The sequence below is a fragment of the Mus musculus genome, chromosome 3, assembly GCF_000001635.26.
Source record: "Mus musculus strain C57BL/6J chromosome 3, GRCm38.p6 C57BL/6J".
In the NCBI taxonomy this organism is placed as follows: Eukaryota; Metazoa; Chordata; class Mammalia; order Rodentia; family Muridae; genus Mus; species Mus musculus.
In genome coordinates, this window is record NC_000069.6 from 37,323,412 (window position 1) to 37,349,933 (window position 26,522).

The 26,522-nt window shown below is 43.2% G+C and overlaps 1 protein-coding gene, 1 long non-coding RNA gene and 1 pseudogene across 4 annotated transcripts in view; 2 read left to right on the forward strand and 1 right to left on the reverse strand.

Moving 5' to 3' along the window:
• On the forward strand, positions 3,623-4,232 carry Gm12540 (predicted gene 12540; annotated as a pseudogene).
• Positions 6,846-26,430, reverse strand: Fgf2os. 2 transcript variants are annotated; one of them, XR_003954461.1, is made up of 4 exons: positions 26,238-26,430; positions 19,468-19,632; positions 15,238-15,489; positions 6,846-12,852 (listed from the first exon to the last, which is right to left on the reverse strand). It is a non-coding gene; the product is annotated as a fibroblast growth factor 2, opposite strand (long non-coding RNA). The 2 variants fall into 2 exon arrangements; XR_389695.3 differs by lacking the exon at positions 6,846-12,852 and having other exon boundaries at positions 14,947-15,489; positions 26,153-26,430.
• Positions 25,066-26,522, forward strand: part of Fgf2 (fibroblast growth factor 2) — a 61,630-nt gene continuing 60,173 nt past the window's right edge. Inside the window, exon 1 of one of the 2 annotated variants that reach the window (XM_006535399.4) lies at positions 25,066-25,613. In XM_006535399.4, the coding sequence (XP_006535462.1) occupies positions 25,439-25,613 (175 nt within the window). In that variant the 5' untranslated portion in view covers positions 25,066-25,438. The remainder of the gene's footprint in view (positions 25,614-26,522) is intronic. The other variant, NM_008006.2, reaches the window with a different exon arrangement.

The window sequence follows — 26,522 nt, forward strand, 5'->3', positions numbered from 1 at the left end:
CCCTTATATAGATGAACTACATTTTCTTTATCCATTCTTAAGTTTAGAGACATCTAGGTTGTATCCATTTCCTGGCTATTATGAATAAAGCTGCTATGGACATAGTTGAGCAGGTGTCCTTGTGAGATGGTGGAGCATCTTTTGGGTTCAAGCACATCATTAGAGGAATGTCTATTTATTTATTTATTTATTTATTTATTTATTTATTTATTTATTTATTTTGTCTTTTTCAGTCCCACAATATTTAAGGGATGGTTTTAGAGGAATGTCTGTTTGTTTGTTTGTTTGTTTGTTTGTTTATTTATTTATTTATTTATTTATTTTGTCTTTTTCAGTCCCACAATATTTAAGGGATGGTTTTCCAGGGCTTCTTAAATGTGTGTGTCTGTGTCAGTGTAGATATGTTTTGACCCCAAAGTGACATCACTAAACATACACCAAATTATCTGCTTGTATGAATTAATCTATTCAGCAGTTTGACTAGCATCCTTAGGAAGAGTTCTGTAATGTTACCACCACTCCTGCACCGTGACTCACCACCACCTGTTACTGTGGGGTCTTTTCCCACTTTATAGACAGTTTCAGTTTGGAAGATGAAAATCCTTGCAACCTTAAGATTTCATTACAGTTTCATAATGGCTGTTAATTCTCCCAAGCTTAAATGTGTAACTCATCTTGGTAGACTATATGAATTAAGAACTAAGCTTTCTCTAAGTGTTTATCCACAATGGTAAGTTTTCATTGCTCATTCAGATCATTCTTAGCAATGAGAAGGAAATGCTAGGGGCACGGAGAAAGAGCTCACATCCACATCTCTGTGCTTTCTAGCTAAGGATCCATAGTGTTTAGCTTTTTATTTTTATTTTTGGTTACCGCAATGCAGCATGTTAACTAAGAGTTTATTACAGTAGCTGAGACATGAAGGCAGCATCCTTTTCTGAGTGCATCTACCCATGTTGCATCTAGTCACTCTCCTAAAGCCTCACTTAGAACAACTGGTTGGTTCCATTAGTCAGTGCTTTGCTCTGAAAAAGCCTTGTGAGATCTTCTTTCCTTTGACCTATAGGTGGCGGAGTTCCTCTCCTGTGGTCCCCAAATTTCCATATCATGTTTAAAACCATCAAAATGAAGGAGATTGTTTTAGAGCAGGGTAGCGCCGGTCTGCAGTGAGGGTGTTTCCTGCACAGGGGCCTTGGTAGGCAGTTCTTTCTTTATTGCCTGCTCTGGAGGTCACTTGCTTTGCAAAATTTTGGCTTGGGAAAGTGATTCAAGTTCTCTTGATCAGTTACTGCAGGGTCTTTAAATGACAGCTGAATGGCATCACTCTTGCTATGATCTCTGGCTCTAATATTATGGATTTAGAGTTATAATGAAGCCAAGTTAAAAGGGAGAAAATGTAGCACTGTTTTTCTTAAAGCCAGACTTGAAAACGTGAGTGTACTTATGCTACTAAATTTAGAGGTTAGGGACTAAACTTGGGTTCTTTTCAGAAGTGCTCTTAACTATGAGCCATATCTGGATCTCCAGCAGGTATTTGATAATTGTACAATATTATGGCATGGGCTTTTGTGTTAAATGGTTTTGCCTAGCTGTAGGGTAATGCATGACTTCTAAGCATGGTTGGGCAGAGCTCATTTCTGATGGTTAGCAGGTCAGATGTTTAAATGCATACACAGCTTGTTCATTGTAACATAACCCATTATAAGTTAAGGTCATCCATACTCTGTAAAGAGCTAATAAATCTTACTCTGGCTGTCGCCCATATGTCATCCAAATGACAAGAATATTTTTCTAAGAGTCAAATGTCATCTCTGACTTCTACAAAATGTTCCTATTTACCAAAATGTGAGTTTATGCTTATTATATTGCAACATGTCCTTTAGACTATTTCAGGCTATGCTGGTGTTTGTTTGCCTCTTCTGAATTTTTTTCTTTTTCCACTTTTCTTGGTAATTGCATTAGAAAATTTTCTAATGTATTTATTTGGTGTTGTGAGAAAGGGTTTTTTTTTTGCATAATTTCACTATGAATTAAAGCAAACTGAGAAGTTCCTGGCCTATTGACAAAATTGAGCAGTGTGATTTGATGCCCAGAAATGGGTAGAGCTGTTTCCTGTGTTGACTGAGTAGGAGGTGGGAAAAGCTACTTCTCCAATGTTTCCACTTTGGAATAAATGTCAAATTAGAGCTAAGGCTAGGTCTAACAGTAGATTCCAGCCCTCGGTGCTCAGGCAGGAGGATCATGTGGGGCACACGGAAAGATCTTGTCTCCAAAAAGGAAAAAAAAAAATGTAGGTGTGACACATTTTCCCTTTATCTCTTAATCGAATAAGATAATCACAGGTTTTTCTAAAGAATAAGGATGTGGTGGGGCATCTATTAAACTTTAGATCTCCAGACCCAGAACCTGAGCCAACTTCTGAACTGGTGTCTCCTTTTGGTCCTGTGATCACACGGCAGGATTGTCAGGAGAGCTTTTACAGCTGCTCACATGCCAGAGTGTCACTTCTTATTCTGGGCTGGGAATGCACACTACTGACTTAAGGCTTTTGTTCTTCTTTGCTTTTAAGACAGGATCTTGGGTATCCCAGGCTTTTCAAGCTTGGGAGATGAAGATGACCTTAAACTAATCTTCATGTCTCTGCCTCCCAAGTGCTGGGACTGTAGATGTGCAGTACTGGAAATGGACACCGAGCTTCATACATGCTAGATAAGCACTCTACCAGCTGAACCACATCCTAAGTCCCACAGCAGTGTCCCCATCTCCATTCCTACCCCAGCTAATAGTAGTGTGTGACAAAACCAAAACAAGACACGAACATAGTGTTCAGAAGCACACTTAGAAAAAACTTCGCTGGCTCCTTAGGCTCTCTTTGAGCCACACTGGCTGCTTGAACACAGTGTGTGGAGTGCACTAGCCTCAGGGTGGGCAAAGACATCCAAGGAGTGGCCACTAATGTGAGCCACCTGCTAATAAATGGAGTTTCCAGAGACTGAAAAGGAAGACAGAAACATTCTAGGATCATATCATGGTGGTTGTTCAAAACTAGGTGTGTTTTAAAAAAAACATTGAAGTGTGCACTTAAAGTGGAGAACATTAGAGTGTATGTCATATATCTTAATAAGCACACTAAGACCATTTTTGTAACTTCACTTGAGAGCCAAGAGACTAGACTCCAGGTTTGCAGCAATCCTGGCGTGGAAGATATCAAGGAGAGCAAGACAAGCTCTAGGAGTTCCTGGTCTGGCTCCTGGTGTTGGGTACAAAGTGAACTCTGTCATTATTTTGCTCTACATATTTATGGTTTGTGCTTTGGAAAGTTAAGAAATGGTTAAAAAGAAATTCAACCTCCTCCTTCTGATAATGAAGGAAAGACTGACCTTATCCTAGAACAGCAAGTTTCCTGAGACATGAAGTCAACTTTTGATAGTAGATAACATGCGATACCAGAACGTCTGACAGAGAAGACTGCAGAATGTCTGTTCTTGAACTTGAATAAATAGCTTGATCTGTAAAATCAGTTCTGTTTTAGGACCTTATTGGTCAGGCAACATTTGAGACTTAATCTAGCCTGTTTTTAACCTGTGTGTACTTTAAAAATTATATAAATCGGTGTGCATGTGGTCAGGAGCAGAAATCCTATACCTTACTGCTGAAGAAATGTCTTCGCTTTCAGAGTATGCACTGTGCATGTCTCGTCTGAGTGCCCAGATCTTTGGTGAAGTGGCCAGGTCTACTGACTCAAAAGTCCATGAAAGTGGTGAGTCTGTTTAGTGAGCAGCCTTTGGCCAAGAAGAAAGAGACTTATGACTGGTATCCAAATCACGACAAGTATTTTGCGCTCATGGGCAACCTCTGTTTCCTTGGCCTTTACAAAGATGAGGATCAGGACTTTAAGGATGAGCAAAGATGTCTAAAGAAGCTCCGTGGGAAGGGGAAACTGAGAAAAGGAGAAGGGAAAAGAGCTACAAAAAAGAAATAGTATCAGCTCCTCAAGAAAGAAAATGCCTTCCTCAGTGACTAAGAAAGTGTATCTCATTATCTTTCTGAGTATTAGGGGAACATGACTTCCCTCAGTAGACACCAACCCTGTGTTCACGTTTTACTTCAGTTAAGCTGTGACTGGTTTCTTGAAGATAATATTCCAATCCTTCAAAATTATAACGACCTTGGTTTTGTAATCTGAAGCGTACCTAATTCTATAATGGAGTGAATAAACTATTGTTGACTGAAAAAAAATTATATAAATCCAAGCAAGAACAAATTAAAGCTCAGGGATCCATGGATTCCCACATCAGGAGTAGATGAGATATTTCTCATTGCTGTGACCATGCCTGACAAGCATTTTAAGGGAGGATTTAATTTGGTTCTGCCATGGTAGAGAAATAAAGTGGAATCCATCCTGGTGGTATGTAGCTGGAACTCCTTATGTCTCTCTAACCAAAAGAAGAAAAGAAAAAAACAGAGATCCTGGCTGGAAGCAGGGTGAAGCTATACCCCTGCAGGCTGGCTTCCCCACCAGCTCACTTCTTCCAGATATGTTCCATACCCTAAAGGGTCCACCATAGTGAGAATATTGGTTTGTTTTTTTTTTAAAAACCCAGTTATGTTATGTGAACATGTTTTTGTCTTAATCCCAGGTGTGGAAAGGACTTTGGGGCTGTCACAGATTGTCCACAGCAGCAGACTGTTTGCCTCAGGTGTGCTCTGGGAGGGATATGGATCTTTGCCAACCACAGTTTAATTCTGAGGACTCCTGAGGGTATAAATGGGAGAGCTCCAAGAGGTCTGGGGGCAGCTGCTTCTCCTGTTGCTGCCCCAACTGCTGCTGGTTCATCCTGCTGCTGGCTTATTTACTACTTACTGGTTTACTGGACTGCTGGATGTCCTGAGTACAAAGATTGGACTTGCCCAGAGGAAGTACACCCTACTCAACAGGAAGTAGCATATAGAGGTCCATGCCCCTTTTCCCTTTAATCTTCTGTCTCTCCTACCTGGTGTTGGAAAGGATTGGAGAGGAGAAGGGTGATAGATATAAGAACCCAAATAAAATAGCTAAAAACAAATTTAAAAACCAAATCAAACCAAAATAACCCTACAGTTCACAACTTCACACCACTACCAGAGACTAGGTGTTTAACAGGTAAGCTTTTGAAAGCATTTCACACCCATACATAACACTAGACCTCTTGCTCCAGAAACTCAGCAAACTTTGCTGTGATTTAGTAGTGCTTAACCACAAGTTAATTTCCCATAAGAGTGTTGCTTTATCTTCTTGCCAATATCGTTTCCTGCTTCCTGCCAACATACCAGCCCTGGAGTCTTCCATGCCCTTCTTTCTTCACTGATTGCTTTTCCAGGCTGTGTCACTCATTCTCTTTCCTTTCTTCATGCGCTTGCTTCATAGGTTCCTGACTTAATACCTTTTTTATTTCTCTAGCTCCACTCATATTTCTAAGCCCTCCAGTTTCCAGAAATGACTACAATATTATTAGGTTCTGGAAAATAGCTTTCTTCTACAGATGTGTGTGGAAGCAAGCAAAATAGTATGCTTCAACGTTGTTCAGCACTGACTCCTGCTTCCCTCTTCAGAGCTGAGTCTATTTATTATTGCTGCTGATTTCACAATCTATTCTAAATGCAACCCATTCCCTTTGAAATGTCTTTATGAATTTCCAGAACTCTTTACTCTGTTAACCACTTGTATACTGTACTTTTATATTGTTACATGTAAAGTTTTATGTATTTTATAAAGAAATCATGACACCTTGAAACTATCTGTTCCTTTTGTCCAGATAAACATAAAACTCATGGTACTTTTCTGGTTGTTAATTATTCCAGTGCTTTTATTGTTGATTGACAAACTGTCAGATCTTTTATTAATGATACATTTTATTTTTATTTAAAGAAAATAAAATTACATTAGCCTTTTCTCAGATGCATAAAATGGATCAGATTGCCTGCTGCAGCCATGCTTTTTTAGCTAAAAGAAACAAGATTTCCTCCTTTAATCTCACTTTACAGACAAGAAAATCTAGAGTTCCTAGTTAGGGTATTTTTATCCAAATCTCTTCATCCCTTAACATCCTAATTAACATCTTAACAACATATTCAAGGTGAGTACACTGAGGTGTTTGTGTTTTGTTTGTTTTGGTTTTAGCTTTTCTCTTATTTAAACATTTTTGCAAAGTACTTATCTTCTTTTTAGTATCAGTTGTTCAAGTTAAGCAGAGGCAGGTGGATCTCTGTGAGTTTGAGGCCAGCCTGATTTACAAAGTGAGTCCAGGACCCCCAAAGCTCTTTTACACACAGAAACCCTGTCTGGAAAAACAAAAACAAAATCTCATTAAAAGAAACAGTTTGGGCTCTAGAGAGATAGCTCAGTGGGCAAAATGTTTGCTGGGTAAGCAGGAACACCTGCGTTTGGATCCTTGGCACCCATGGAAAGGCCAAGCACGGGGTGCATCTAACACCAGTGCTGTGCTGGGGGAAAGGAAGGAGCCACAGAGAGAGGACTGGGACTCCAGCTGTCTAACCTAGCCAGTGAGGGGAACAGAGGAAGGGGCCATATGGCTCCCTATTCTTCACATATCACACACACAAGGACTCATACACATAAAATAAAAATCACAAATCAAAGGGACATTTTATCTTGAAATATACTACATAGAAGAGACAGAAAACCAGTATAGTATGTGTGTTATAAAACCTCTGCATTCCTATTTATCAGCTTGTAAACTGAACATGTATCAGTGATGCAACAGGAAATAGTCTAGACTAGTCCAGAAATAGCTAGCTTGATTTTTAAATAGATTTTGACTGAAAGCATGTTTTGTTTTTATTAAATTTTGAAGGAATTATGCTACATGTTACTTTTTAAGGTAGAGGAATGCATTTTAAAAGTTAAACTACGCAGAGGACAATTAAATATGAACTAGAGTAAAGAAAAATCAGTCAATTTCTTCTAGTGATGAGAACAAGGAGCAGCTTAAGGCTAAATTAGCATTGGTGGTCAGACTCCACTTGAAATAATGTGTGATGTGGGTGTTAGTTCTTCAAATATGTGTGAAAAGTGTTTGTGAGAATATGAATCTTATCCTGTCCCTCACCTTGGGTTCCCTGTGTCCTATGTATCTGAGGGTATTCCCTGATTCAATTATCTTCAACCAGGGTGTTCTGGAGTGGCCTCTATGAGAAGCCAATTATATAGAGGAAGAGGATTATCAAGTTAATGAAGACACTGCTTTCAAGAATGTGCATTCTAGTGGTGGAACTAAATAACTATAGCCGAAAACTAGAGTAGACTAGATACCACCAGATTTTGGTATAGGAGTTCAAGAGAGGGTGTAATTTGGTTGAGGAAATGGAAAGACTCCCACAGATAAAGTATCGTTTGGTGTGGACTTTGCAGGAGGACAAGGTTTGGACTGGAAAATTGAGAGGCTTGGTGTGAGACTGTATCATGGGCAATGATTCAATGTAGAAGAGTTACCAAACAAAGTTCCCTCTATGCAGCTGCAGTGTTAAAAGTGGCAAGTAGCCAATAAGCAAGAAGGGTAGGAGAAGCCAGAGAATGTAGTGGATCCCACTGTAGAAAGCCACCCTTGATTCAGAAAACAGTGCAAACCCCTTGGAGGTTCTTTAGCAGACAAATTCTTTGAAGAGACCATTGCTTAGACATCATTTGGCTATTGAGACTAGCCAGCAGGCATATGCCTCACCGAGAAAATCAGAGGAGGGAGGAGAAATGTAAATGGGCCCTAGACATAGAGAAGCCCACCCTCAAACATTCAAGTGTGTGTCCCTAAGAACTTCTCTTCCTCTTAACCCTTCCTCTATACGGAAAGTTTCTGCTTCATGCTAGCTTGTCCTGAAATAGTTTTTTACACTGGCTAGCCTGAGCTGAGGTCCCTTAAAAAAATTAAAGTAAAATACAATAAATTGATGGTGGTGGTGGTGGTGGAGGAGGAGGAAGTCCTCAGGCTGCTGTTTGGCAACAACAGAGTTGTGTCCCATTTTCTGCCCTGCTGACAGTCCATATGTCCGGAAGCATATCTGAGGCTTCAGTATTACAGAACACCTTCTTCCACTCCAGTTCTCTTCCTTCACCACTCACTCTCTTAGATTAGCCAGCATCAGTGACTCTACCCCCTAGCCTTTGCTACCAAATCCAGATGCTGTTGCAGTTGTGAGATTGGAACTGTCTTTCAGGCTAGACTTTGCTGAGTGACTCCTTGTTACTAGCAACATGGTTCCATTTCGAGTGTAAATACAAAGACAGGATGACTCTACACCTCAGAGAGCGTAAAACACCACCATGTGCCAGAACCACCCACCCAGCAGGCACAGACTGATAAATAAAAATTATTTTGAGAAGTAGAAAAATTGCGACTCTATAAACTTATTAAGTCAATAAGTGTTGGGGCCGGCCTGTGGCTCTCATGTCTGGGTTCGAGCCTGGGAGGCAGCCTGGAGCTGAAAGAGAAGAGGGAATCTAGGTGGGTCGAGAAATAATGGAACCAAGACGTGCTAGTCTGCTCAAGGTTCAAATGTTTAATGGCAGACACGCTTTATAAAGGAGGGGGGAGGCCTATTCCCACCAATTCACCCTTGGCGCCCAGCTGCAGGTGACCACGTGCAGGATAGGGTGTAGTCTCCAGAATAGCTAGGCCAACTCCCAGCTGGTAGCAGCGACAGTGGCTGAACAATAGAGTAATCTAGGGAGGCAGGCTCCACCCTAGGTAATCTCCTTAGTGGCAGCAAAGTTGAGGTCTGGTTCAGCCAGCTTCAGGCTGGGTGGAGGTCACAAATAAGGGACACATGACACATGGATGTATTACAATCTTATCAGCAAAACCATGCCTGAGAATTTAAGAAGTATCCCTCCAGAAGGAAGTGATACAACACCCTTGTCTGGACCTCGGAAAGAGGAAGGCACTTGGCCCTGCGATGGCAGTTTCCCCATAGATATGTCATCAAACGACTCATTGTGTCAAGGAACAGCAGGCAGAGAGCTCTTGTTGGCTCTGTACCTCCTGTTGATGTGGCGTCCTCAAGTTGCTCTCCATCTGAACCCAGTACTTCAGTTTATCTCTTCAACTTCCACAGTCCTTTGCCTTGATTCTGCAGTTTAGCTAGACTGTGAGTCCCAGTTCAGCTTTGACCTGAAGTTTGGCCCTGGAAGGTGCACAGGGCCTTTACTCCCCACAGAGCCTCTTGGGTCTCTGTCAGCTTCCCCTGCTTCTGCTTCTTAGGCCTCTTGGAGCTTCTTGAACTCTACCGTGGCCTCTTTAACCCACTGTAACCATTCTGAAACCTAGAGATGTAGATCTAGATTAATTTACTATGTGATGTATAAGGTATGATCTGAGAGTTAATATCAATAATTAAGATTAGAATAAAAGATATATTTGCCTCTACTGGTTATCAAGCACATCAGAATTCTATGGAAAATTACAATCAATAAAACCACTATATATTGTAAATTAATTGCTATTCAACCATTCTGAGGGCTAGAGAGAGGGATCATTGATTCACTGCTCTTGCAGGGGACAGTTCGGTTCCTGTCACCCCCTTTGGGTGGCTCATAACCTCCTGTAACTCCAGCTTTAAGAGATCTCACACCCTCTTGTCATCTTTGTGTGTACCTGCACTTACATGTACATATCCCCATATGGACAAACAACTATAAATAAATAACTTGATTAAAAACAAATATAAATAAACATATCCATACTTTATAGAGTACTATCTACCCTTAAAATGATGTTGAGGAAAGAGAGGCCCATTGGACTTGCAAACTTTATATGCCCCAGTACAGGGGAACTTCAGGGCCAAAAAGTGGGAGTGGGTGGGTAGGGGGGAGGGTATGGGGAACTTTTGGGATAGCATTGGAAATGTTGGAGGAAAATACCTAGTTAAAAAAAATGATGCTGAGGATATATAAAATATGAGCAAAAGACAGAAGTAACAATGTACATATAGCATAGTTTTATATTAAAATCATAAAAATAGAAATGTATGCCTATTTGTTTTAGAAAAAAACATAGAAACAAACTTAACTCTTGCTCAAAAATTAAGAATTTCAAGATGGCGACAGCAAACAGGTACTTAAGCTGAGCACGGGGCCTGGTGCTGTTGTCTGTGTCTAGATGACCTTTAATGTCCTTCATTTGTTACTATTACATTAAGTGTGTGTCTTGCTTTGGTAATAACAAAACAATAAGCAACGGAATAAGAATTTTCCAGTAGGTTGGGAGCTGTGGAACACATATGTGGCTGCAGATATCCATATGAGCACTAATGTTTTCCTACTGCATATCTCCTTTCTCTTGTCTTTCTTGCCTGCTTAGTGTGCATACTGCTAGTTTCCCAAAGGTCCATACACTGAGGGCCTGATCCCAGCTTACAGGTACTGAGAGGTAGTGGAATTTGTAAGACCTAGTAAGATCTAGTGGGAGGAGATTGGGTTACCTTGGGAGGGATTAATGTCCTTTTTGGGGTGGGCCAGCTCTTCTAGAACTGCACACATTAGGAGAGAGCAAGCAGCTGCACAGAGGTGTGACTTTCTCACCCAATACCTCACATGTGATTTGATCATGTGGTGCCATCTGCCAGGAAGCTCTCACCAAACACCAGTGTCAGCATCATAAACTGTGAGCTTTACAAATTATCCAGCCTTAGGTATTTTGTGATAGTAACACAAGGCAGACCAAGACATTTTCTATATCATTTGGTTCTAAAAACAGCAAGAGAGTCTGAGCAAAGCGCTTATATTGGGGAGTTGTGTATGTAGTCATAGTGGGGTTGAGCCTGAGAGGGCTGATAAGGGCTTTTACATGATACAGGGATGGCATAGTGGCATAGACAAGATAAAGCGTCTATGGAAGGGGACAGTCCCCAAGCTGATATGTGAGACACAATGAGGTGAGGAAGAAGCACATTTAGGGAGCAGTAGTGAGGAGAAGAGATTGGGATACCTGGGAAATAGATCCAAAGAGCAAGTACGTAGCCGCAGTGGAATCATGTGTCTCATTGTTATGAAGAACTGCAAAAATAGAAAGGGTGAAAACTGATAACGATCTCGTGGTATGTAGGATCAGAACTGGGTATGTCATTTAGTGTCCTCCATAAAGTATGTGGTGTGTGAGGACAGAGAGGATGGGTGTGGGTGAGTGTGTGTGTGTGTAGATGCATGCATTCCCCATTAAGAAAGCTGAGAGCAAAATCTTTGCAATAATGCCAAGCTGATCTTGCATCCAGAACTGTGTCTAAATTCTGTCTTGTGCAAACTCCCCTAAGAAAAAATGTTTCTAGAAAACTCCTGCTCTCAGGGCTAGGACAGGATAAGTGCAGAAAACATTTAGAATAGTTTCCTGGGTGTCAGAAACTAGAGAACAATGTTAAAGGGATGACATAGTTGTGTTAAAACAGTGGTTCTTAACCTTCCTAATGCTACAATACAATTTCTCATGTTGTGGTGATCGTCAACCATGAAGTTACTTTCATTACCAAATTATAGCTGTAATTTTCTACGATTATGAATTGTAATGTAAATATATGTGTTTTCCGATGGACTTAGGTGACCCCTGTAAAAGGGCCATTCAACCTCCAAAGGGGTCAGCCCACAGGTTGAGAACTAACTACTTTGTTAAAGGAAGAGAAAACCCGTCTGAATGGCTAGCTAATTCTGGCATCTTTCAGCTGTCTATAAACAGTGATAGAAAAAGACATTGTCTAACTGAATAAAGTAAACAACCATGAGTCTACATTGTATACAAGTGGATGGATCAATGGGTGAAGAAAGGAGAGGTTTTCCTTGCATTAAGCAACCACAGTGAGAAGAGAGAAAATCAGGAAATACTAGTCAGCATCTTACAAAAGCCTCATGCTTTTAAGCAGAGGCCACTTTCTTTTTTTCCAACATAACATTTTTATTGATTATTTGAGAGTTTCAAATAATGCACCCCATCAACTTCCCAGTCTTTCCAGCCCCACAGTAGCCCACCTCACCCTGTCACCTGGCCCAAAGAAAAGAGAAAAAAACATCAATAACAACAACAAAAATGAAACAAGTCCAGTTTGTGTGGCCCATGTACTCACTGCAGCATGGTCAAGCTCCTAGTGGCCAGTCCCGCAAAGAAAACAGAGCCCACATCCATGCCACCCCGCGCCCAGCCCCTCACTCCAGAAGCCGTAACTGTGAAGAGCTACACTTCAGGATCCCCATCACAATTTTTAAGAGTTCCCTTCAGGGGCTTCCTGTCTAGACTGTTTCTTTTGGGAGGGAAGGCCGAGGAGGGGTGTCTCCAAGATCTTCTATGTCTCATTCTCAACTGTGAGTCTGCAGTCATCCATACCACTGCAAAAGAGGCTTCCTGGCTCTTTACAGTGACAGCACTGATCATGGACTTCCACACAGAGACCACTTTCAAAAGGAAATTACCAGGAAAGGCAATGGAACTGGTCACAGACTTCTCTATGTGACCTCTATGAGACAGATCATTGCATGCTCCTACATCAGCAAAGGTTATCTTGAGCATGTGTGTGTAAACTCAAGTTCTTGGACTTGGCTTGTCCTCTGAAAATGCATGTCCAGGCGTCACTCTGAGAAGTGATCACATCAAGTGAAAACACATTTTATGATGAGAAAGATGAAATGTTCACAGAACACCACTAACGAATGAAACTTGCAATGTAAAGTAGGTGATGATGGTTCACTGGGGATCACTCTGTAATTGTGCCTGCGATGAAGTCCTGTAATCAACTCCAGACTTGGTCAATCAAGAGGATGAGCGGCAACTTCTGAGGTCTTACTTCAGCAGAAGTGGAGAAAGAAGCATAGAACTAAAACTACATATAGTAAAAAAGCAAAATGGTCAAAGTCTGTTCCTTATAGCAGATGTGCACAGATTTAATCATGATGGTCAGAAACTGGAAGCCACAGAACCCACCAGCATATGAGACTTTCTCCATCAAAAGTCATGTAATTTATGTTTGGGGTGGGGGTTATTGAATGTCTGTTCACAAAATAACCACTTACAAACCAAGCAGCCTCAATATACTGTTAGAATCTAGCATCAAGACTGTTTGGGGCACATCAACCAATACCCATCACCCATGTCCTTATGAAAGAGGAAATGGAGTGAGCTGACTTTGAAGACCATGTTTAAATAGGTGTTTTGGGTGAAAGGCCCTTGAAGGAGGCCAGAAGTACCTAGGAGGTAGGACTTAACATTCCTTTATGGCTGCATGATTATTGAAGAGAGAATATGCAGGTTTAACCACACCCACAGCAATGCTGGCCAGAGCTCTTGAGAGAGGACCATGGTCTCCTGCAGTGTGGCCAATGCAGGATCATGGGCATGGTGACTATTTCTGTCCTAGAACCTAATAGGGCAGAGACCCCAAGATAAACCCTGGTATCAGGGTTGGAGCAGGAGAAAATATCTAAGAAGACAGGGCAGCACTTCTGGTACTGGCTCCTGCTGGCTGCGATACTACATAGGGATCCCAATACCTTTTTAGTAGTGGACTCTTGCAATCCATTGTTTGAAAGACTCTAGGTTGGAGATGTAACTCATATGCCTAGCAGGCAAAAGCCCTACATTTGATTCCCCAGTACTGCATAAGTTGGGCATGATAGTGCATTGCATGCCTGTAACCCAATGCTCATGAGATGGAGACAGAGGATCGGAAGTTCAAGTCTGTATAGAAAGTTTGGTTAGTGACGGGGCCATCTCTAAGGTCTGCCCTGTGCAGGACAGCAGACAGCGTGGACTTCTACCACCTTTCCCCAAGTCCCTGAATAAAGTGTTTAAACAACAACAACAATAAAAAAAAAAAGAATGTTTGAGGCCAGCCTGGGGTACATGTGACCTTGTCTCAAGAAGAAAACAAACCAAAATAAATAAATATGATTCTGCTAAGATATGTGTGAAAAAGCAAAGGCCATTTGGCAAATTATGTACCCGAAGTACATAAACATTGAGAAAAAGAAATATCAAGAAGGGGAAATGAGTTGTACACATACCAATTTGATGAAATTTAACACTTAACAAAAAGCCCTGCTCTGTTTTTTTCATTGTATGGTACTGGAATACATTTTCACACAAATATGCATGTGTTTGAGCAGATCCTCCGTGCTCCACTACGTGAGTCCCCCTTCTTGGGGGATTGTTGGCCACTGGCCCATGAAGGCTGGGAGAGGAGAAGAGGCAAGCAGAGTTTGGACTGTGTGAGTATGATGGAAGGCTTTCCAGAGACAGCTTCAGTGAGACAGCTGTACTTTACTGTTCCAGGGATAGAGTATATAAGGGCTCTTAGGGGTACTGGTAGAAAGGGCTAATTGATAATGAACAGTACTTCATTATCATGTGGGTTAGGAAGGGTTGATTGGTCATAACACAGCGCCTAATTATAATTTGGGTGGGAAGCTAGTGTGGGACTTGTGTGCATCCTCCAAACAAGGTCAGGTATCTATAATCTCAGAGATGTTTTCTAACCAAGCCAGGTAGAGAAAAGGAAGCCCCACTGAGATAGGGAGTCCTCCATTTTGTGCAGAGCTCTGTGAGCTCTCTGGACAGGAAGGACTTGTGCCTTAATAACAGGTTCTCCAATAGTCACCCTGGCTTTTTCTCCGACTCTGTGGTCCCCTCTCTTCCCCTAAACAATGCCATTTTTACTTTCATGTAATATGTACATATACAATTTTATGTATTTGTATAAAATCTAGAGACCAGAAATGAGAGACAACATGAGTTATTTATCTTTCTGAGACTGATGTACTTCACTTATTAATAACTCCAATTGTATCCATTTTCAGGTAAACAATATAACTTAAAATTTGATCCTTAAAATAGTAGTTCTACAAATTATATAGCAAGCAAGGAAAGAATAAGACTAAGTAATAGAATACCAAAATATTTTTATAAAAATAATCTTAGCTATGGTTGCATCAGTGCACAAACCAAACAAGAATAATTGGTATCTTAGGCTAGTGGACTGTGAGGGAGGTATTTATTGTATTCATTACTTTGCTGATGTGAAATTGCTTAAGCAATAAATGAAATCAAACACTTAAGAAATAGGAAATTAATGGGTGGAGGCAGAAACAGCTATTAGAGAATGCTTGAGGAATTTTGCTGTAGAAGGAAGCAGAGAATTGGGTAGTGTCTGAATAGGGGGCAGGTTCTCAGAGGGGAAGGCTGTTTTGAGATACGAAGCATGGATACATACCTGAATGCTGATGAGAATGATCTGCTAGGAGAGGAACCTGGTGTTACAGCAAGCCAAGCTTCAGGAGCCAAGGGCTCCAGGGAGGGGGAGGCGCAAAGCCACACGGGCTTGCAACTGCAGGGTTGGCTTCTGGATACTGAAGGGATGCAAGTTGGTTGTGTACATGACAGCAGAAAGCTGAGGAAATTCTGCTCTGGTTGGTTCTGTTTTCTCGGGGTCATAAGCAAAACGGGGCTTGTCTTGGGGTTGTAGCTGTTGGAAGAGAGTCACAGCTAAGGTAGAGTGAAAGGGTTCCAGAGAAGACTGAGCACCTACTGACCCTGGGCAGGGGCAGGTGGGAGACAAGCTGTGTCAACTATGCCCTCCCTTCTCTTTTCCTTCCTTTCCTCCTTCCTTCCTTCCTTCCTTTCCTCCTTCCTTCCTTCCTTCCTTCCTTCCTTCCTTCCTTCCTTCCTTCCTTCCTTTTTTTCCTTCCTTTCTTTTTCCTTTCTTCCTTCCCCTTCCTTCTCCTCTTTTTCATTTCCTTTCTTTTTTCTTGTTTTTTTTTGAGATGGGGTTTTACTATAGAGCCACTGCTGGTCTGGAAGTTGCGATATACATCAGGATATCCTTGAACTCACAGACCCCTGCCTGCTTCTACCTCAAGAGTATTCAAGGAATCTGCCTGTCTTCTTTACGTGGCTCTTAAGGAAACAGGGTTGAATTCAGTCTCATAACATTTCCTGATTTCCAAAATGAGTTGACTGATTTTGTCGTTGCCCTTTCCTTCAATGTGGGAACAGCAAGGCTGAGAAGACGCTTGTAGGGGCTTCCTGAGGTATCGGTTTATATTTGTGTTTTGAGGTTGTTATCAGTGAGTAAGACCATTCTCTAGAAGTATCAGAATTGGTGGTCCTGAACACTAATAGTTCTACCCATGATATCCTCAGCAACTGAAAAAATGTGTATAATTTATGGGAGTGAAATGGACTTTTCTTACTTGATGATTGAAGCAAAGACAAGACCACACAGGCTGCATGATCAAGTCAGACTCATACCTTTTGCAGTCTGCACACTGATGCCATTAATAATGCTTCATGCTGGTGAGGTGGGTATGAACATGTCTGGGGATCCATTTATTCTCAGAGGACCAGGAAATGGGAAATATATTAACAAGCAGCTGAGGTGAAAACAAAAATGTGGAGAACAAGACACTAAAACTTGAATGATCGAGAAAGAAAAAGTCAAGCAGATTTTATATTTTTTCCATCAAAACTGCATGGCATGTGTAGAATATGCTTAGCAAAAAAATGAACAATTAAAAGGTTAGGGTATTCAGCTGGAATTCATATCTATTCCCCCAAATATCCTTGTTGGGGTTTGTAGAATATTCTCCCCAGACTCAGAGTTTCTTGGGTCTCCGACTGGTGGTACTGTTCTGGACGCTTATGGAGACTTTAGGAAGTAGATCCTTGCAGGAGGAAGTGGGTAACTGGGGAGTTGACCTTGATGTTTTATAACCCGGCCTATACTCTTGTCTGCTCGCTACTTCTTGATTGCATAGGCAACGTGACCAGGTACCTCATTCTCCTGCCACCATGCCTTCCCTACTGTGATGGACTATATCCTGGCATTGTAAGCCAGAATCATTTCTTTGTCCCTTAAGTTGGTTACAACAATGAAAAAAATAACTAATACAGTTTTCACTTCTGTTCACTTCCTGTTCTTGTATATCCATCTCAGGTCCATCTCTGTACAGAAGTGCCAGTCTTTCCCTTCCTACTGCAAGTTAACACTGACTGATCTTAGCCTACAGTGATGCCCATCTGTTCAGTGGCTTGCTTCAGACAGCAATGCTTTGAGAACTGCCATTAGGCTCTCTCTGGGTAACACGGAACTGTTTCCTAGAACTAGCCAGACTTAAACTTAATTACAGAACAAAAATACAAAAAGGTACAAGATAAAAAAATTTTAATATCCATAGTAATTAAAAAGTCTCTATGAAACCAATAAAGAACTGCCAGTATTTGTGTGTAAAGATATTCAAATGTGGTTTCTAGGACAGCATCTAGTGGTGAAAGGAGACAGAAGAAGGAAGCTTCGCACTATATTTTTGAATAAGGCTTGAGGATATGGATTAATACTAATTTGGTCAAATGTCCAAAGTCTTAAAGCATCCATTTATTTAACCAAAAGTATTTATCTAGGGTTCCAGGGAAATGGCCCAGTGGGTGAAACTGCTTGGTGCACAAGCCTCGTGATCTGCAATTGAATGTCAGGGTCATGGAGAAAGCCAGACATAGCAGCAGGAATCTAGACTCTCAGTACGTATGTGGTGAAATTGGAGGTGGAGATAGAATCATCTAGAAAGTCATGGGCCAGCCAGCATGGAGGACATGCAGAACAACACAGCAGCAGAAACAAGAGACCCTATACGAACTGTGACAAGCAATACCCAGCTTGTGAAAAGCTGTTCTTAACCTCCACTCACGCACATGCTCACACTCACACACACAAAATAAGTAGACATATTTGATCATTCAAACAATAGGGTAGTTTTAATAATAAAACTATAGAAAACGGCATTTTTAAAAAGATTTATATTTAGTTTTAATTTTGTCTAAGTGTGTTTGGGGGGTGGTATGTACATGTGAGTGCAGGTGCCCACAGAGGCCAGCAGAGGGCGTCAGATCCCTGGAGTTACAAGTAGTTCATGCGTTGTCTGACATGGAAGCTGGGTCCTCTGGAAGTGGACCTGCTTTAACCACTAAACCATCTACCCAACCCAGAGTGCATTATCTTCACGATGTATTTATCAATGGAAAATAAGGCTACAAAATACTGTTCCATATGACTAAATCTTGTAGAAACAAAATAAAATCTCTATGTATATATTTTTTACTTGTCTATTCATCTATCTATGGCAGGTTTGCCAACAAAATGTATCATGACCATTTTTTGGCTAGAGGTATTTAGTTTATCCTCATGATCAACTCTTTTTATCGGCATAAGAAGCATAGACCTGGACATCAGAGAGCTTACAGTGAGAGGAGCTGGGAGCCATATTAATCACCCTCCCAGTTATCTTAGATTGGTCAACAGAAAGCAATGTTCCTCGGCATCAGTTCAATCCCCTGAAGAAATGCTGTTGCATAGCTATGAGTAAATATTGAACCACTGACTCCCAGTAAGATGATGTGAGGAACATTTTTGTCCCTTTTGCAGAATCATACTCACAATTATTGGCCTTTCGGCAAGTCATTACTCTTGTAAAGAGCTGCTAACCAGGATTCCAGGAGCATTGACACAAGAAATAACCTTTGAGTGAGTTTTCACCACAGAGTACAAATCTTAGAGCACCTCTTACATCCTTTATTACCTTGCCTGTCTGGATTAACAAAGGTAAAGATTTGGCTATGTATCTTGTATAATTAGGTCCTGTCCTTTTAGCTGGTGCATTATGCGCACTTTTAATTTTACTTTTAAAATTAAATTGTACATGTGCATGCATGCATGTGTGCATGCATGTTATGTGAGGGCACACATGTGTTGGGGAAGTTCAAGTCTTTCCCGTGAACATAGAGTTCACTAATATGGCTGATCAAGCTAGCCAGCCTGCTTCACAGATTTTCGTTTCTCCTTTTTCCAAGCACTGGAATTACAAGTGGACAGCCCAAACCACCTCACATTCATGTAGGTGACAGGAATTGAACTCTAGGCCTCACACTTTCACGTACATGGGAAGTGATTTATCAGCTAGTCATTTCTCTAGAACCTTACTTTAAACTTTTAAAAGTCTTCTGTCATGTATTTTTTAGTCAGTTCCTCCCACATCCTTCTTTAAAATAGGGAAATTCTGAGACTTTCAAATATTCTATAATAAATAAGGAAATTGGGAAATTAGTGCTTTTAGCATGCACATGTATTTATCAGATCTGGGTTTGAACAGTTGTCCTCCTGGCCACCTGTGTGTCCTGTGTGCTAATCTCTTGTGTACACTCCCATTGAACTTTTACTGTAATTTCATTAAGAAACCACTGGTTGAACCAGTAATTTTCCAGACAGCATATTGTTTTGGAGACTTTAGTAACATATTTTCCTACCTAAAAGGAATATTGTTTAAAAAAAGAAAGGAAGAAAGAAAGAAAGAAAGAAAGAAAGAAAGAAAGAAAGAAACAAAGAAAGAAAGAAAGAAACAAAGAAAATGAAATTTTCAAATCTAGACAAATCCCATTCCAATTAAAAAATTACCACTCATTTCTTCTGTTCCCTTGAGAGAAGACATCAACTCTAAGAACGCTGCGTGGAGCTGGGATGTTGGAGTCTCCTGAGGACTGCTGGCTGAGGTGACGAAATGACCTTTTCCATTCCGGTGGGGAGTGGGTGACTGTTGTAGGTCAGGATTGAGGTCACTGGCTGGAAAGTTACAAACAAAGTCATAGTTTTGGCTGAGGGAAAGTAAACTTGGACTATAGACAAAGCCAGTGCTTCCTCGGTGATGAAAGAAAAAGTTCCCATTTCTCTTCTGTCAATGCAAACCATGGGCATAATCAGCAGTCTATCCAGACAAACCTGGTCAGGGTTTGTCATGTTCCGGAGGCTGGTGTGCATCACTCACTGCCCGAGTGTGGTCAGCATGAAGCTACTGATGTCTGGGACATGTCTGGAAAAGCAGGGGTATTTCTTAGGAAACAGAGCGCTGAGCTACAGAGATGGAAGAAGCCCAGTGTGGTCCAGAACATTTGTCCAGAAAGGCTAAACCTAGGACATACTGACTGCAAATTCTACTTGAAGACCTTAAGAAGTGTTTATTTCCCTTCTTGCTGTGCAGGATCTATCTGTCTCTGAACAGGAACCTGCTGGTGCTTAGGAATTGTGTGCCTGCTCTTCGTCATGCATGGTGCCAGTGTGGCTCTCTAAACTGTCCATATTGGCTGGGAATGGTCCTCAGTTGATAGAGTGAACATTTAGCATCCCAGAGACCTTAAGTTCAGTCCCCAGCACTACCGCAACCTCAGAGTGGTGGTGTATGCCTATAATCTCAGCACTTGGAGCCGGGGGTGGGGTGGGGGTGGGACAGCAGAACCAAGAATGTAAGGTCATCTTGAGCAAGTTTATAGCCAACCTGGGATATGAGAGCTCTTGTCTGAAAACAACAGTAATGAAGCCTCTTTGTATTAGGACTTCGAGCTGGGCAGTGGTGGCACATGCTTTGAATCCCAGCACTTGGGAGATAGAAGCAGGCAGATTTCTAAGTTCAAGGCTAGCTGGGTCTACAGAGTGAGTTCCAGGACAGCCAGTGCTATACAGAGAAACCCTGTCTCTAAAAAACCAAAAGCAAACAAAAACAAACCAAACAAACAACCAAAAAGCCAAACAAAAAACAAAAACCATATTAGGACTTTGAGTAGTTACAGAGGTGTGGCATCTTGTTCTCTCATGACCAGGTGCCTGCCATGGTCACTGGCAGCTAGATTTCTTTTCCTTTTAATCATAGATGCGAGCCTTTCATATTTTCTATACTGCTAATTTTAGCTTAACCTCCTAATTTGCAGAACAGCTTTTCAACGTTGTTTGTCATCTGTCTACTATGAGCATTCTCAGCTTTCTAGCATGAACACTCAGGCAGGTGTCCTTCTTTATGGCATCTTTATGGAGTTGTGCTCATTGTTGGTGAGCCTGTGAATCAGCACAGACGTCTCAGAACTGGAATTGCCCATGACTCTGTCGAGCAAAGTTCAGAGAAGAATGGTTCACACACACACGTGGAGACAACCACTAAGAATATCGCTGCTGCACACACATTTGTAACCTGCACGGGCATCAGCACTGGAGCCTCAGTGTGTGGCCATACTGTGCTCTTGGTACCTGGCAGGTAAAACAAACAGAGCAGAGTCACAGAACCACCACAGAACGTCTGGAACACGGCTGGAGTGACAACAGCAGCTGGGAAGGGATGCCAGCCGCACTGTAGCATCTCTGTCTGAATGCACACAGTGCTGCTGCTTCCTGTGGGAGCAGGCATGGTGCACATACACGGAGAAAGGTGTGAAGTGAGCTTGGGCTCAGCCAGAGAAAAGAGACGGGCAAGGATGAGTCCAAGGGCATCCTCACTTTTTGGTTGCTTTAAAAAAAAATGTGTGTGTGTGTGTTTTAAGGAAAGTATTATATCTTAAGTATATAAGTACTTAAGTATTATATCTTAAAGTTTGGATTAAAAGACAAAATAAATCTAATTCAAGCTGTCAACAAATTATTTAAGAGGAACATGGCCTTAAACTTGTTTTTTAGATTGTCTCTTTAACACCAACTTTATGGGCTGCTGGAGAGAGCGCTTAGAGGTTAGGAGCACATACTTCTCTTGGCAGGGACTCAAGTTTGGTTCCAAGCACCCACATACCGGAGCTCACAACTGCCTGCCTGGAGACTAGGAATGCACATGTTGCATAGACAGACAGACAGACATTCAGGCAAAGCACACATATATACAAAATTAAAGTATATAATTTTTTTTTAAAGTACAGTACTAAATTTAAAAACAAAAAAATCCATGTTAGGATACAAGGTACACAAAACAGGCTGGGACACTGCCCCCCTGAGAAGTCCCATGTGCCCTTGTGAAGGTTTGGGATCAGGCACTAAGCCGCCACACATGGTGTCCTGTTTCCGAGTCTTCCTTTCCTTGTATTTACTGAGTTCTGTGTCCGTGTGCATTTCTGTTTCACTTCTATGGAACTGAACATGAAACACATGACCCTCTAGTAAGCAAAGAAAACAGCAAATAAGGAGACAGAAGTCTCTCAGATTATGAGGGGGACCAGTTTGTTCTAGTGGAAAGGTTAAGATGATGTGCAGAGTCGAGACAGACAGAGAGAGAGAGAGAGAGAGAGAGAGAGAGAGAGAGAGAGAGAGAGAGAGAGAGAGAGAGAGAGATCCCAATTTAAGAGACATGGCTAAGAGGTATTTGTACATTGTAGATGGTTTGGTTGCGTGCTCTCTCCCTCCCTGTCTGTATTTCCTTTGCGCTCTCTCTCTCTCTCTCTCTCTCTCTCTCCCTGTCTGTCTGTCTGTCTGTCTGTCTGTCTGTCTGTCTGTCTGTATTTCCTTTGCTATCCTTCCAAAGCTTCGGTTTCTAGCCATTTTACCTGGCAGTGGCTGCGCCCCACACTCTCTCACACTCAGCAGGCTGGGCTATGACACAGTCCGCACACACAGGCTTCCTCCCCTCTGCATGCTACCTTACTTCTTTTTTTTTTTAAGACAACTTCATTAGCACCTTAGGGCTCTTGGTAGAATCTAGATTTTCCTTAGCCCAGGATATTGGAGGGTTCTAGTGCTTTCTAACTTCCCATCAACCTGACTTTTGTTGGAAGGTATATTGTGAGGAGGTCTAGACAGGTCCTTTCTAGTGTCTCTGTACATTGTTCCTGTCAGGGGATGGCTTTATTTTTCTTGATTATTATACTTATGTATTATGTGTATTTTAAAATCAGCCATGTAAGTAGGAGACAGTTATCCATGTATTAGGTGTAGCTTAGAAAGCAAAGCATAAGCACAGTTTAATGTTCTTCCTCTCCCTGCAGATGCCCAGGGGCCGGGGTCCCTGGAGTACAACACAGTCTGGCAGTTAACACGGTGTATGCATGTGCCAGGGAGGGGGAATCACCTCAAAAGACAAAGTGTAGGGGACACACTGCAGGCTAACTTACATTTTTCACTTCTTTCTCCAGTTCTCAGTCCATGTAGGAAATCATTAAAAACAAACCAGCGATAGTCCATTGTAGAATTCTATCTGGTAATGGCAGGCTCATAAACCTTCAGTGAGTTACTATACTCACTAATACTTACTACATGAATCACTTCATTAAATGTGCTCCTATTGGTAAACATGCACATTTCAGCTTGTTTGCAACCATAAGCAATTTAGTATGGAAGTCTGGAGTTTCTTAGTTAGCTTAGCCATTTCCCATAAGTATGATGGGAATTTTAGGAGGAGGAAAGAGTTGGATAGATATCCCTTCCTCGTGGAATGGAATGTGGTTCCTTCCACAAATCCCTGGCTGATGCCAGCTGGTTAACTCTCCAGCACAGACGCTCCTCAAACCTGGGCTGTACTTGCTATCATCTGGAATGCCTTGCAGGAACGCTGGGTGGGATGCTACGCCTGTTCCCCTGGGCCATGCTCAGCATCCAGAAGGGCACTACTCATCTTACTGGATCCTGAATGACGATTGATGAGTCTGGTCATCACATACAGCAGTGCAGTATTTCTGAACACTTTCTGGGAAAACCCTACTCAAAACCTAGGAGGCATAAAGAGGAGAGGGGGTATGCTCCTAGTTTGTGCCCTTTTGTCCGAGGAGGGTTATGAGACTGGTGTCAGAGGACTGAGAGGGTTGAGGGCACCTCAGCATCTTAAGAAAACAGCATTAAAGAAAAAAGTAGGGCTGGACGGTGGCACAGGCCTTGAATCACAGCACTGGAGGCAAAGGCAGGTGGATCTCTGAATTGGAGGCCAGCCTGGCCTACAGAGTGAGTTCTAGGACTGCTACCACAGAGAAACCCTGTCTAGAAACACCAGAGAGGGGGAGGAAGAGTGGGGGAGGGGAAGAGAGAGGAGGAAGGTGAGGGAGAGAGAAGGGTGAGGGAGAGAGAAGGGTGAGGGAGAGAGGTGGGGAGGCAGGACGGTTGCTCTCAGACCCCTTAGTCTTCTCTTACTGAGGATACAAAGCCCACATTTGAGAAGTGCCCACCATATACTTACAGGTCAGGGAGTTCCCATCTCTGAAGACAGAGACACAGAATCAGAACAACCAAGACTTACTAAGTTCCTCACACCAGTTTCTGCCCATTAGCTGGCACCCTCTTCAAAAACCATTCTCTACAATTAAACACATCCTCTTCCAACTTGACTGAAAACACACAGGTCTCTGTGTGGCTTTTAGGTCTTTATTTCCTTTCAAGGATTCCAGGTTTACATTAAATAAGTTAGTATCTTTTCATGTTAATTTGTCTCATGCTGTAAAGACTTTGGCTATGAACCTAGCAGGAGGCAAGAGGAAAACGAATATGCACACAACACACACTCCTCTGCTTGGTACACAACGGAGAAAAGGCTTGGTCTTCCAGCTTTGGAGAATTTGCTAACGCCCACCACACAGAGTGAAGACCTCTGAGAAGACTGAAGACGATAAGTAGATGCCCTTCAGGATGACCTACAGCTAACTCATAGTGACACTTCTAGAAGCTTCCCTAAATCTACATTTCTCCTCCCCCCCCCCGACCCCCCGCAGTGAGGTACTCCTGTGGTGTGTGACTCTTCAGAGCAGTTCTCTTGGTCACCCTCCTGGCCTTAACCCTTTCTGTCGCGGTGCCTCTCCGCAGAGCCTTGGAGCACAGAGCATTGATGTGTGCAGGTTTTCCAAATGGTAGTTTGGCAAACACCCTCACTGTAGAGGTGCACCCCCACAGGTAGGGGAGAAAAGCTATCTAGTTTCAGGACAGAGGTGCAGACAATCTATTGGGGTCAAGCCTATTGGGGTCGACTGAAAATTGCCAACTGCAATTAACTGCAATTTTGTGAGACTCGGTTCTTTCCAAGAAACATCTAACAACTGAGGCAGGGCAAGCGCCAGTTCTGGGCTCTTACGTGTTGAGGACTCAAGCGGTTTTCATCTTCCCACGCTGTCTCGGGCTGGGTGCCCAGAAAGGAAACCCAGGCACCCCATTGCAGGCCTCTGTCTCCCGCACCCTATCCTTACACAGCTTGTGCTCTACGGGACTGGAGATTTCCAAAGCCTGACTTGATCCCTCCCCAGTTCAGACCCTCTGTTAAAAGGCAGGAGCGGAGAAAGTTAGAAACTTGCATTTAAACTTTAGGAGCTGCGTCACCGCAGTCTCCTGGAGAAAGCTCTGCCTAGCGGGACAGATTCTTTGCAACTTGGAGGCGCCGGGCGTGGGGAGGAGGCGGCGCGCGGGGCGGGGGCGCACGGGGCCGGGGTGCAGGCGGGGACGCGGGGTGACGCGGCCCCGGGCCGTTGTACACTCAAGGGGCTCTCTCGGCTTCAGGAAGAGTCCGGCTGCACTGGGCTGGGAGCCCGGCGGGACACGGACTGGGAGGCTGGCAGCCCGCGGGCGAGCCGCGCTGGGGGGCCGAGGCCGGGGTCGGGGCCGGGGAGCCCCAAGAGCTGCCACAGCGGGGTCCCGGGGCCGCGGAAGGGCCATGGCTGCCAGCGGCATCACCTCGCTTCCCGCACTGCCGGAGGACGGCGGCGCCGCCTTCCCACCAGGCCACTTCAAGGACCCCAAGCGGCTCTACTGCAAGAACGGCGGCTTCTTCCTGCGCATCCATCCCGACGGCCGCGTGGATGGCGTCCGCGAGAAGAGCGACCCACACGGTGAGTTGCCACTTCCCACCCGCGTGCATGGTCTAGACCACACTGCTCCCTCGCCCCCGGGGACTTGGGACACTAAGACGCGGCCCCTAGGCACCGTGGACCCAGGGGTACAGGAAAGCAGCTTCATTCCTGTGTCCTCCTCAGGAATAGGGTCCCCGCACTGCACCTCTCCCCACCCAACCCCACCTCCGCCCCTGCCGCAACTCCAGGTGGGCTGGTCTCTCAGAGGCCACCTGTTGCATCCTGGATGCCAGGATGCTTGAGACAAGGGACCCGAGGCTCTTGGGGGTTGGAGGTAGGCGTGTCTCAACCAGGGCTCTGGAGCTCCTTGGCATCCTGCAGTCACCCACGGAAACAGAGGCAGGATGAAATGTTCTTCAGCTGAAACCCCCGCCCTTCAACTCTGACTTGGTGACAAACCACAGGGATGCGGCCCTTCCTCTCACAGCTATCACATTCTCCACCCACCCAGTGTCTCCAAGTTACTCCAAAGAGGAAAGCTAAGGGAGCCAAAACAGACAAGAGACTAGCAAACCAACCTGTGACTTCCTTAGTAAAGCAGGGCAGACCTTGTTTCAGTGTGAAGTGCAGATCCCTTGATAGCACTGAAGTGGGGGAACCTACCTTGCAGGTACCTTGAGGGCGAGATAAGAATTACAGCTTGGATTTTGTCATAGAAATATATCCAGTCATGGATATAGGTCGGGAAACAATCCTCTCCTAAATCAGTAGGCTCAACTTTAAGGGCTCCTAGACGTCACCTGCAGCGTTTGCTGTCACAGATTGGACCCAGCCTCCTGAGGCAGGGAGGAAACACCCGCCATTTCTGAGTTTCTATTCTAAATGCTTGTCTGGGGACCACACTTGAAGAGCCACTAGCTACAAAAGGCCCAAGTGGGCTGGCTATTT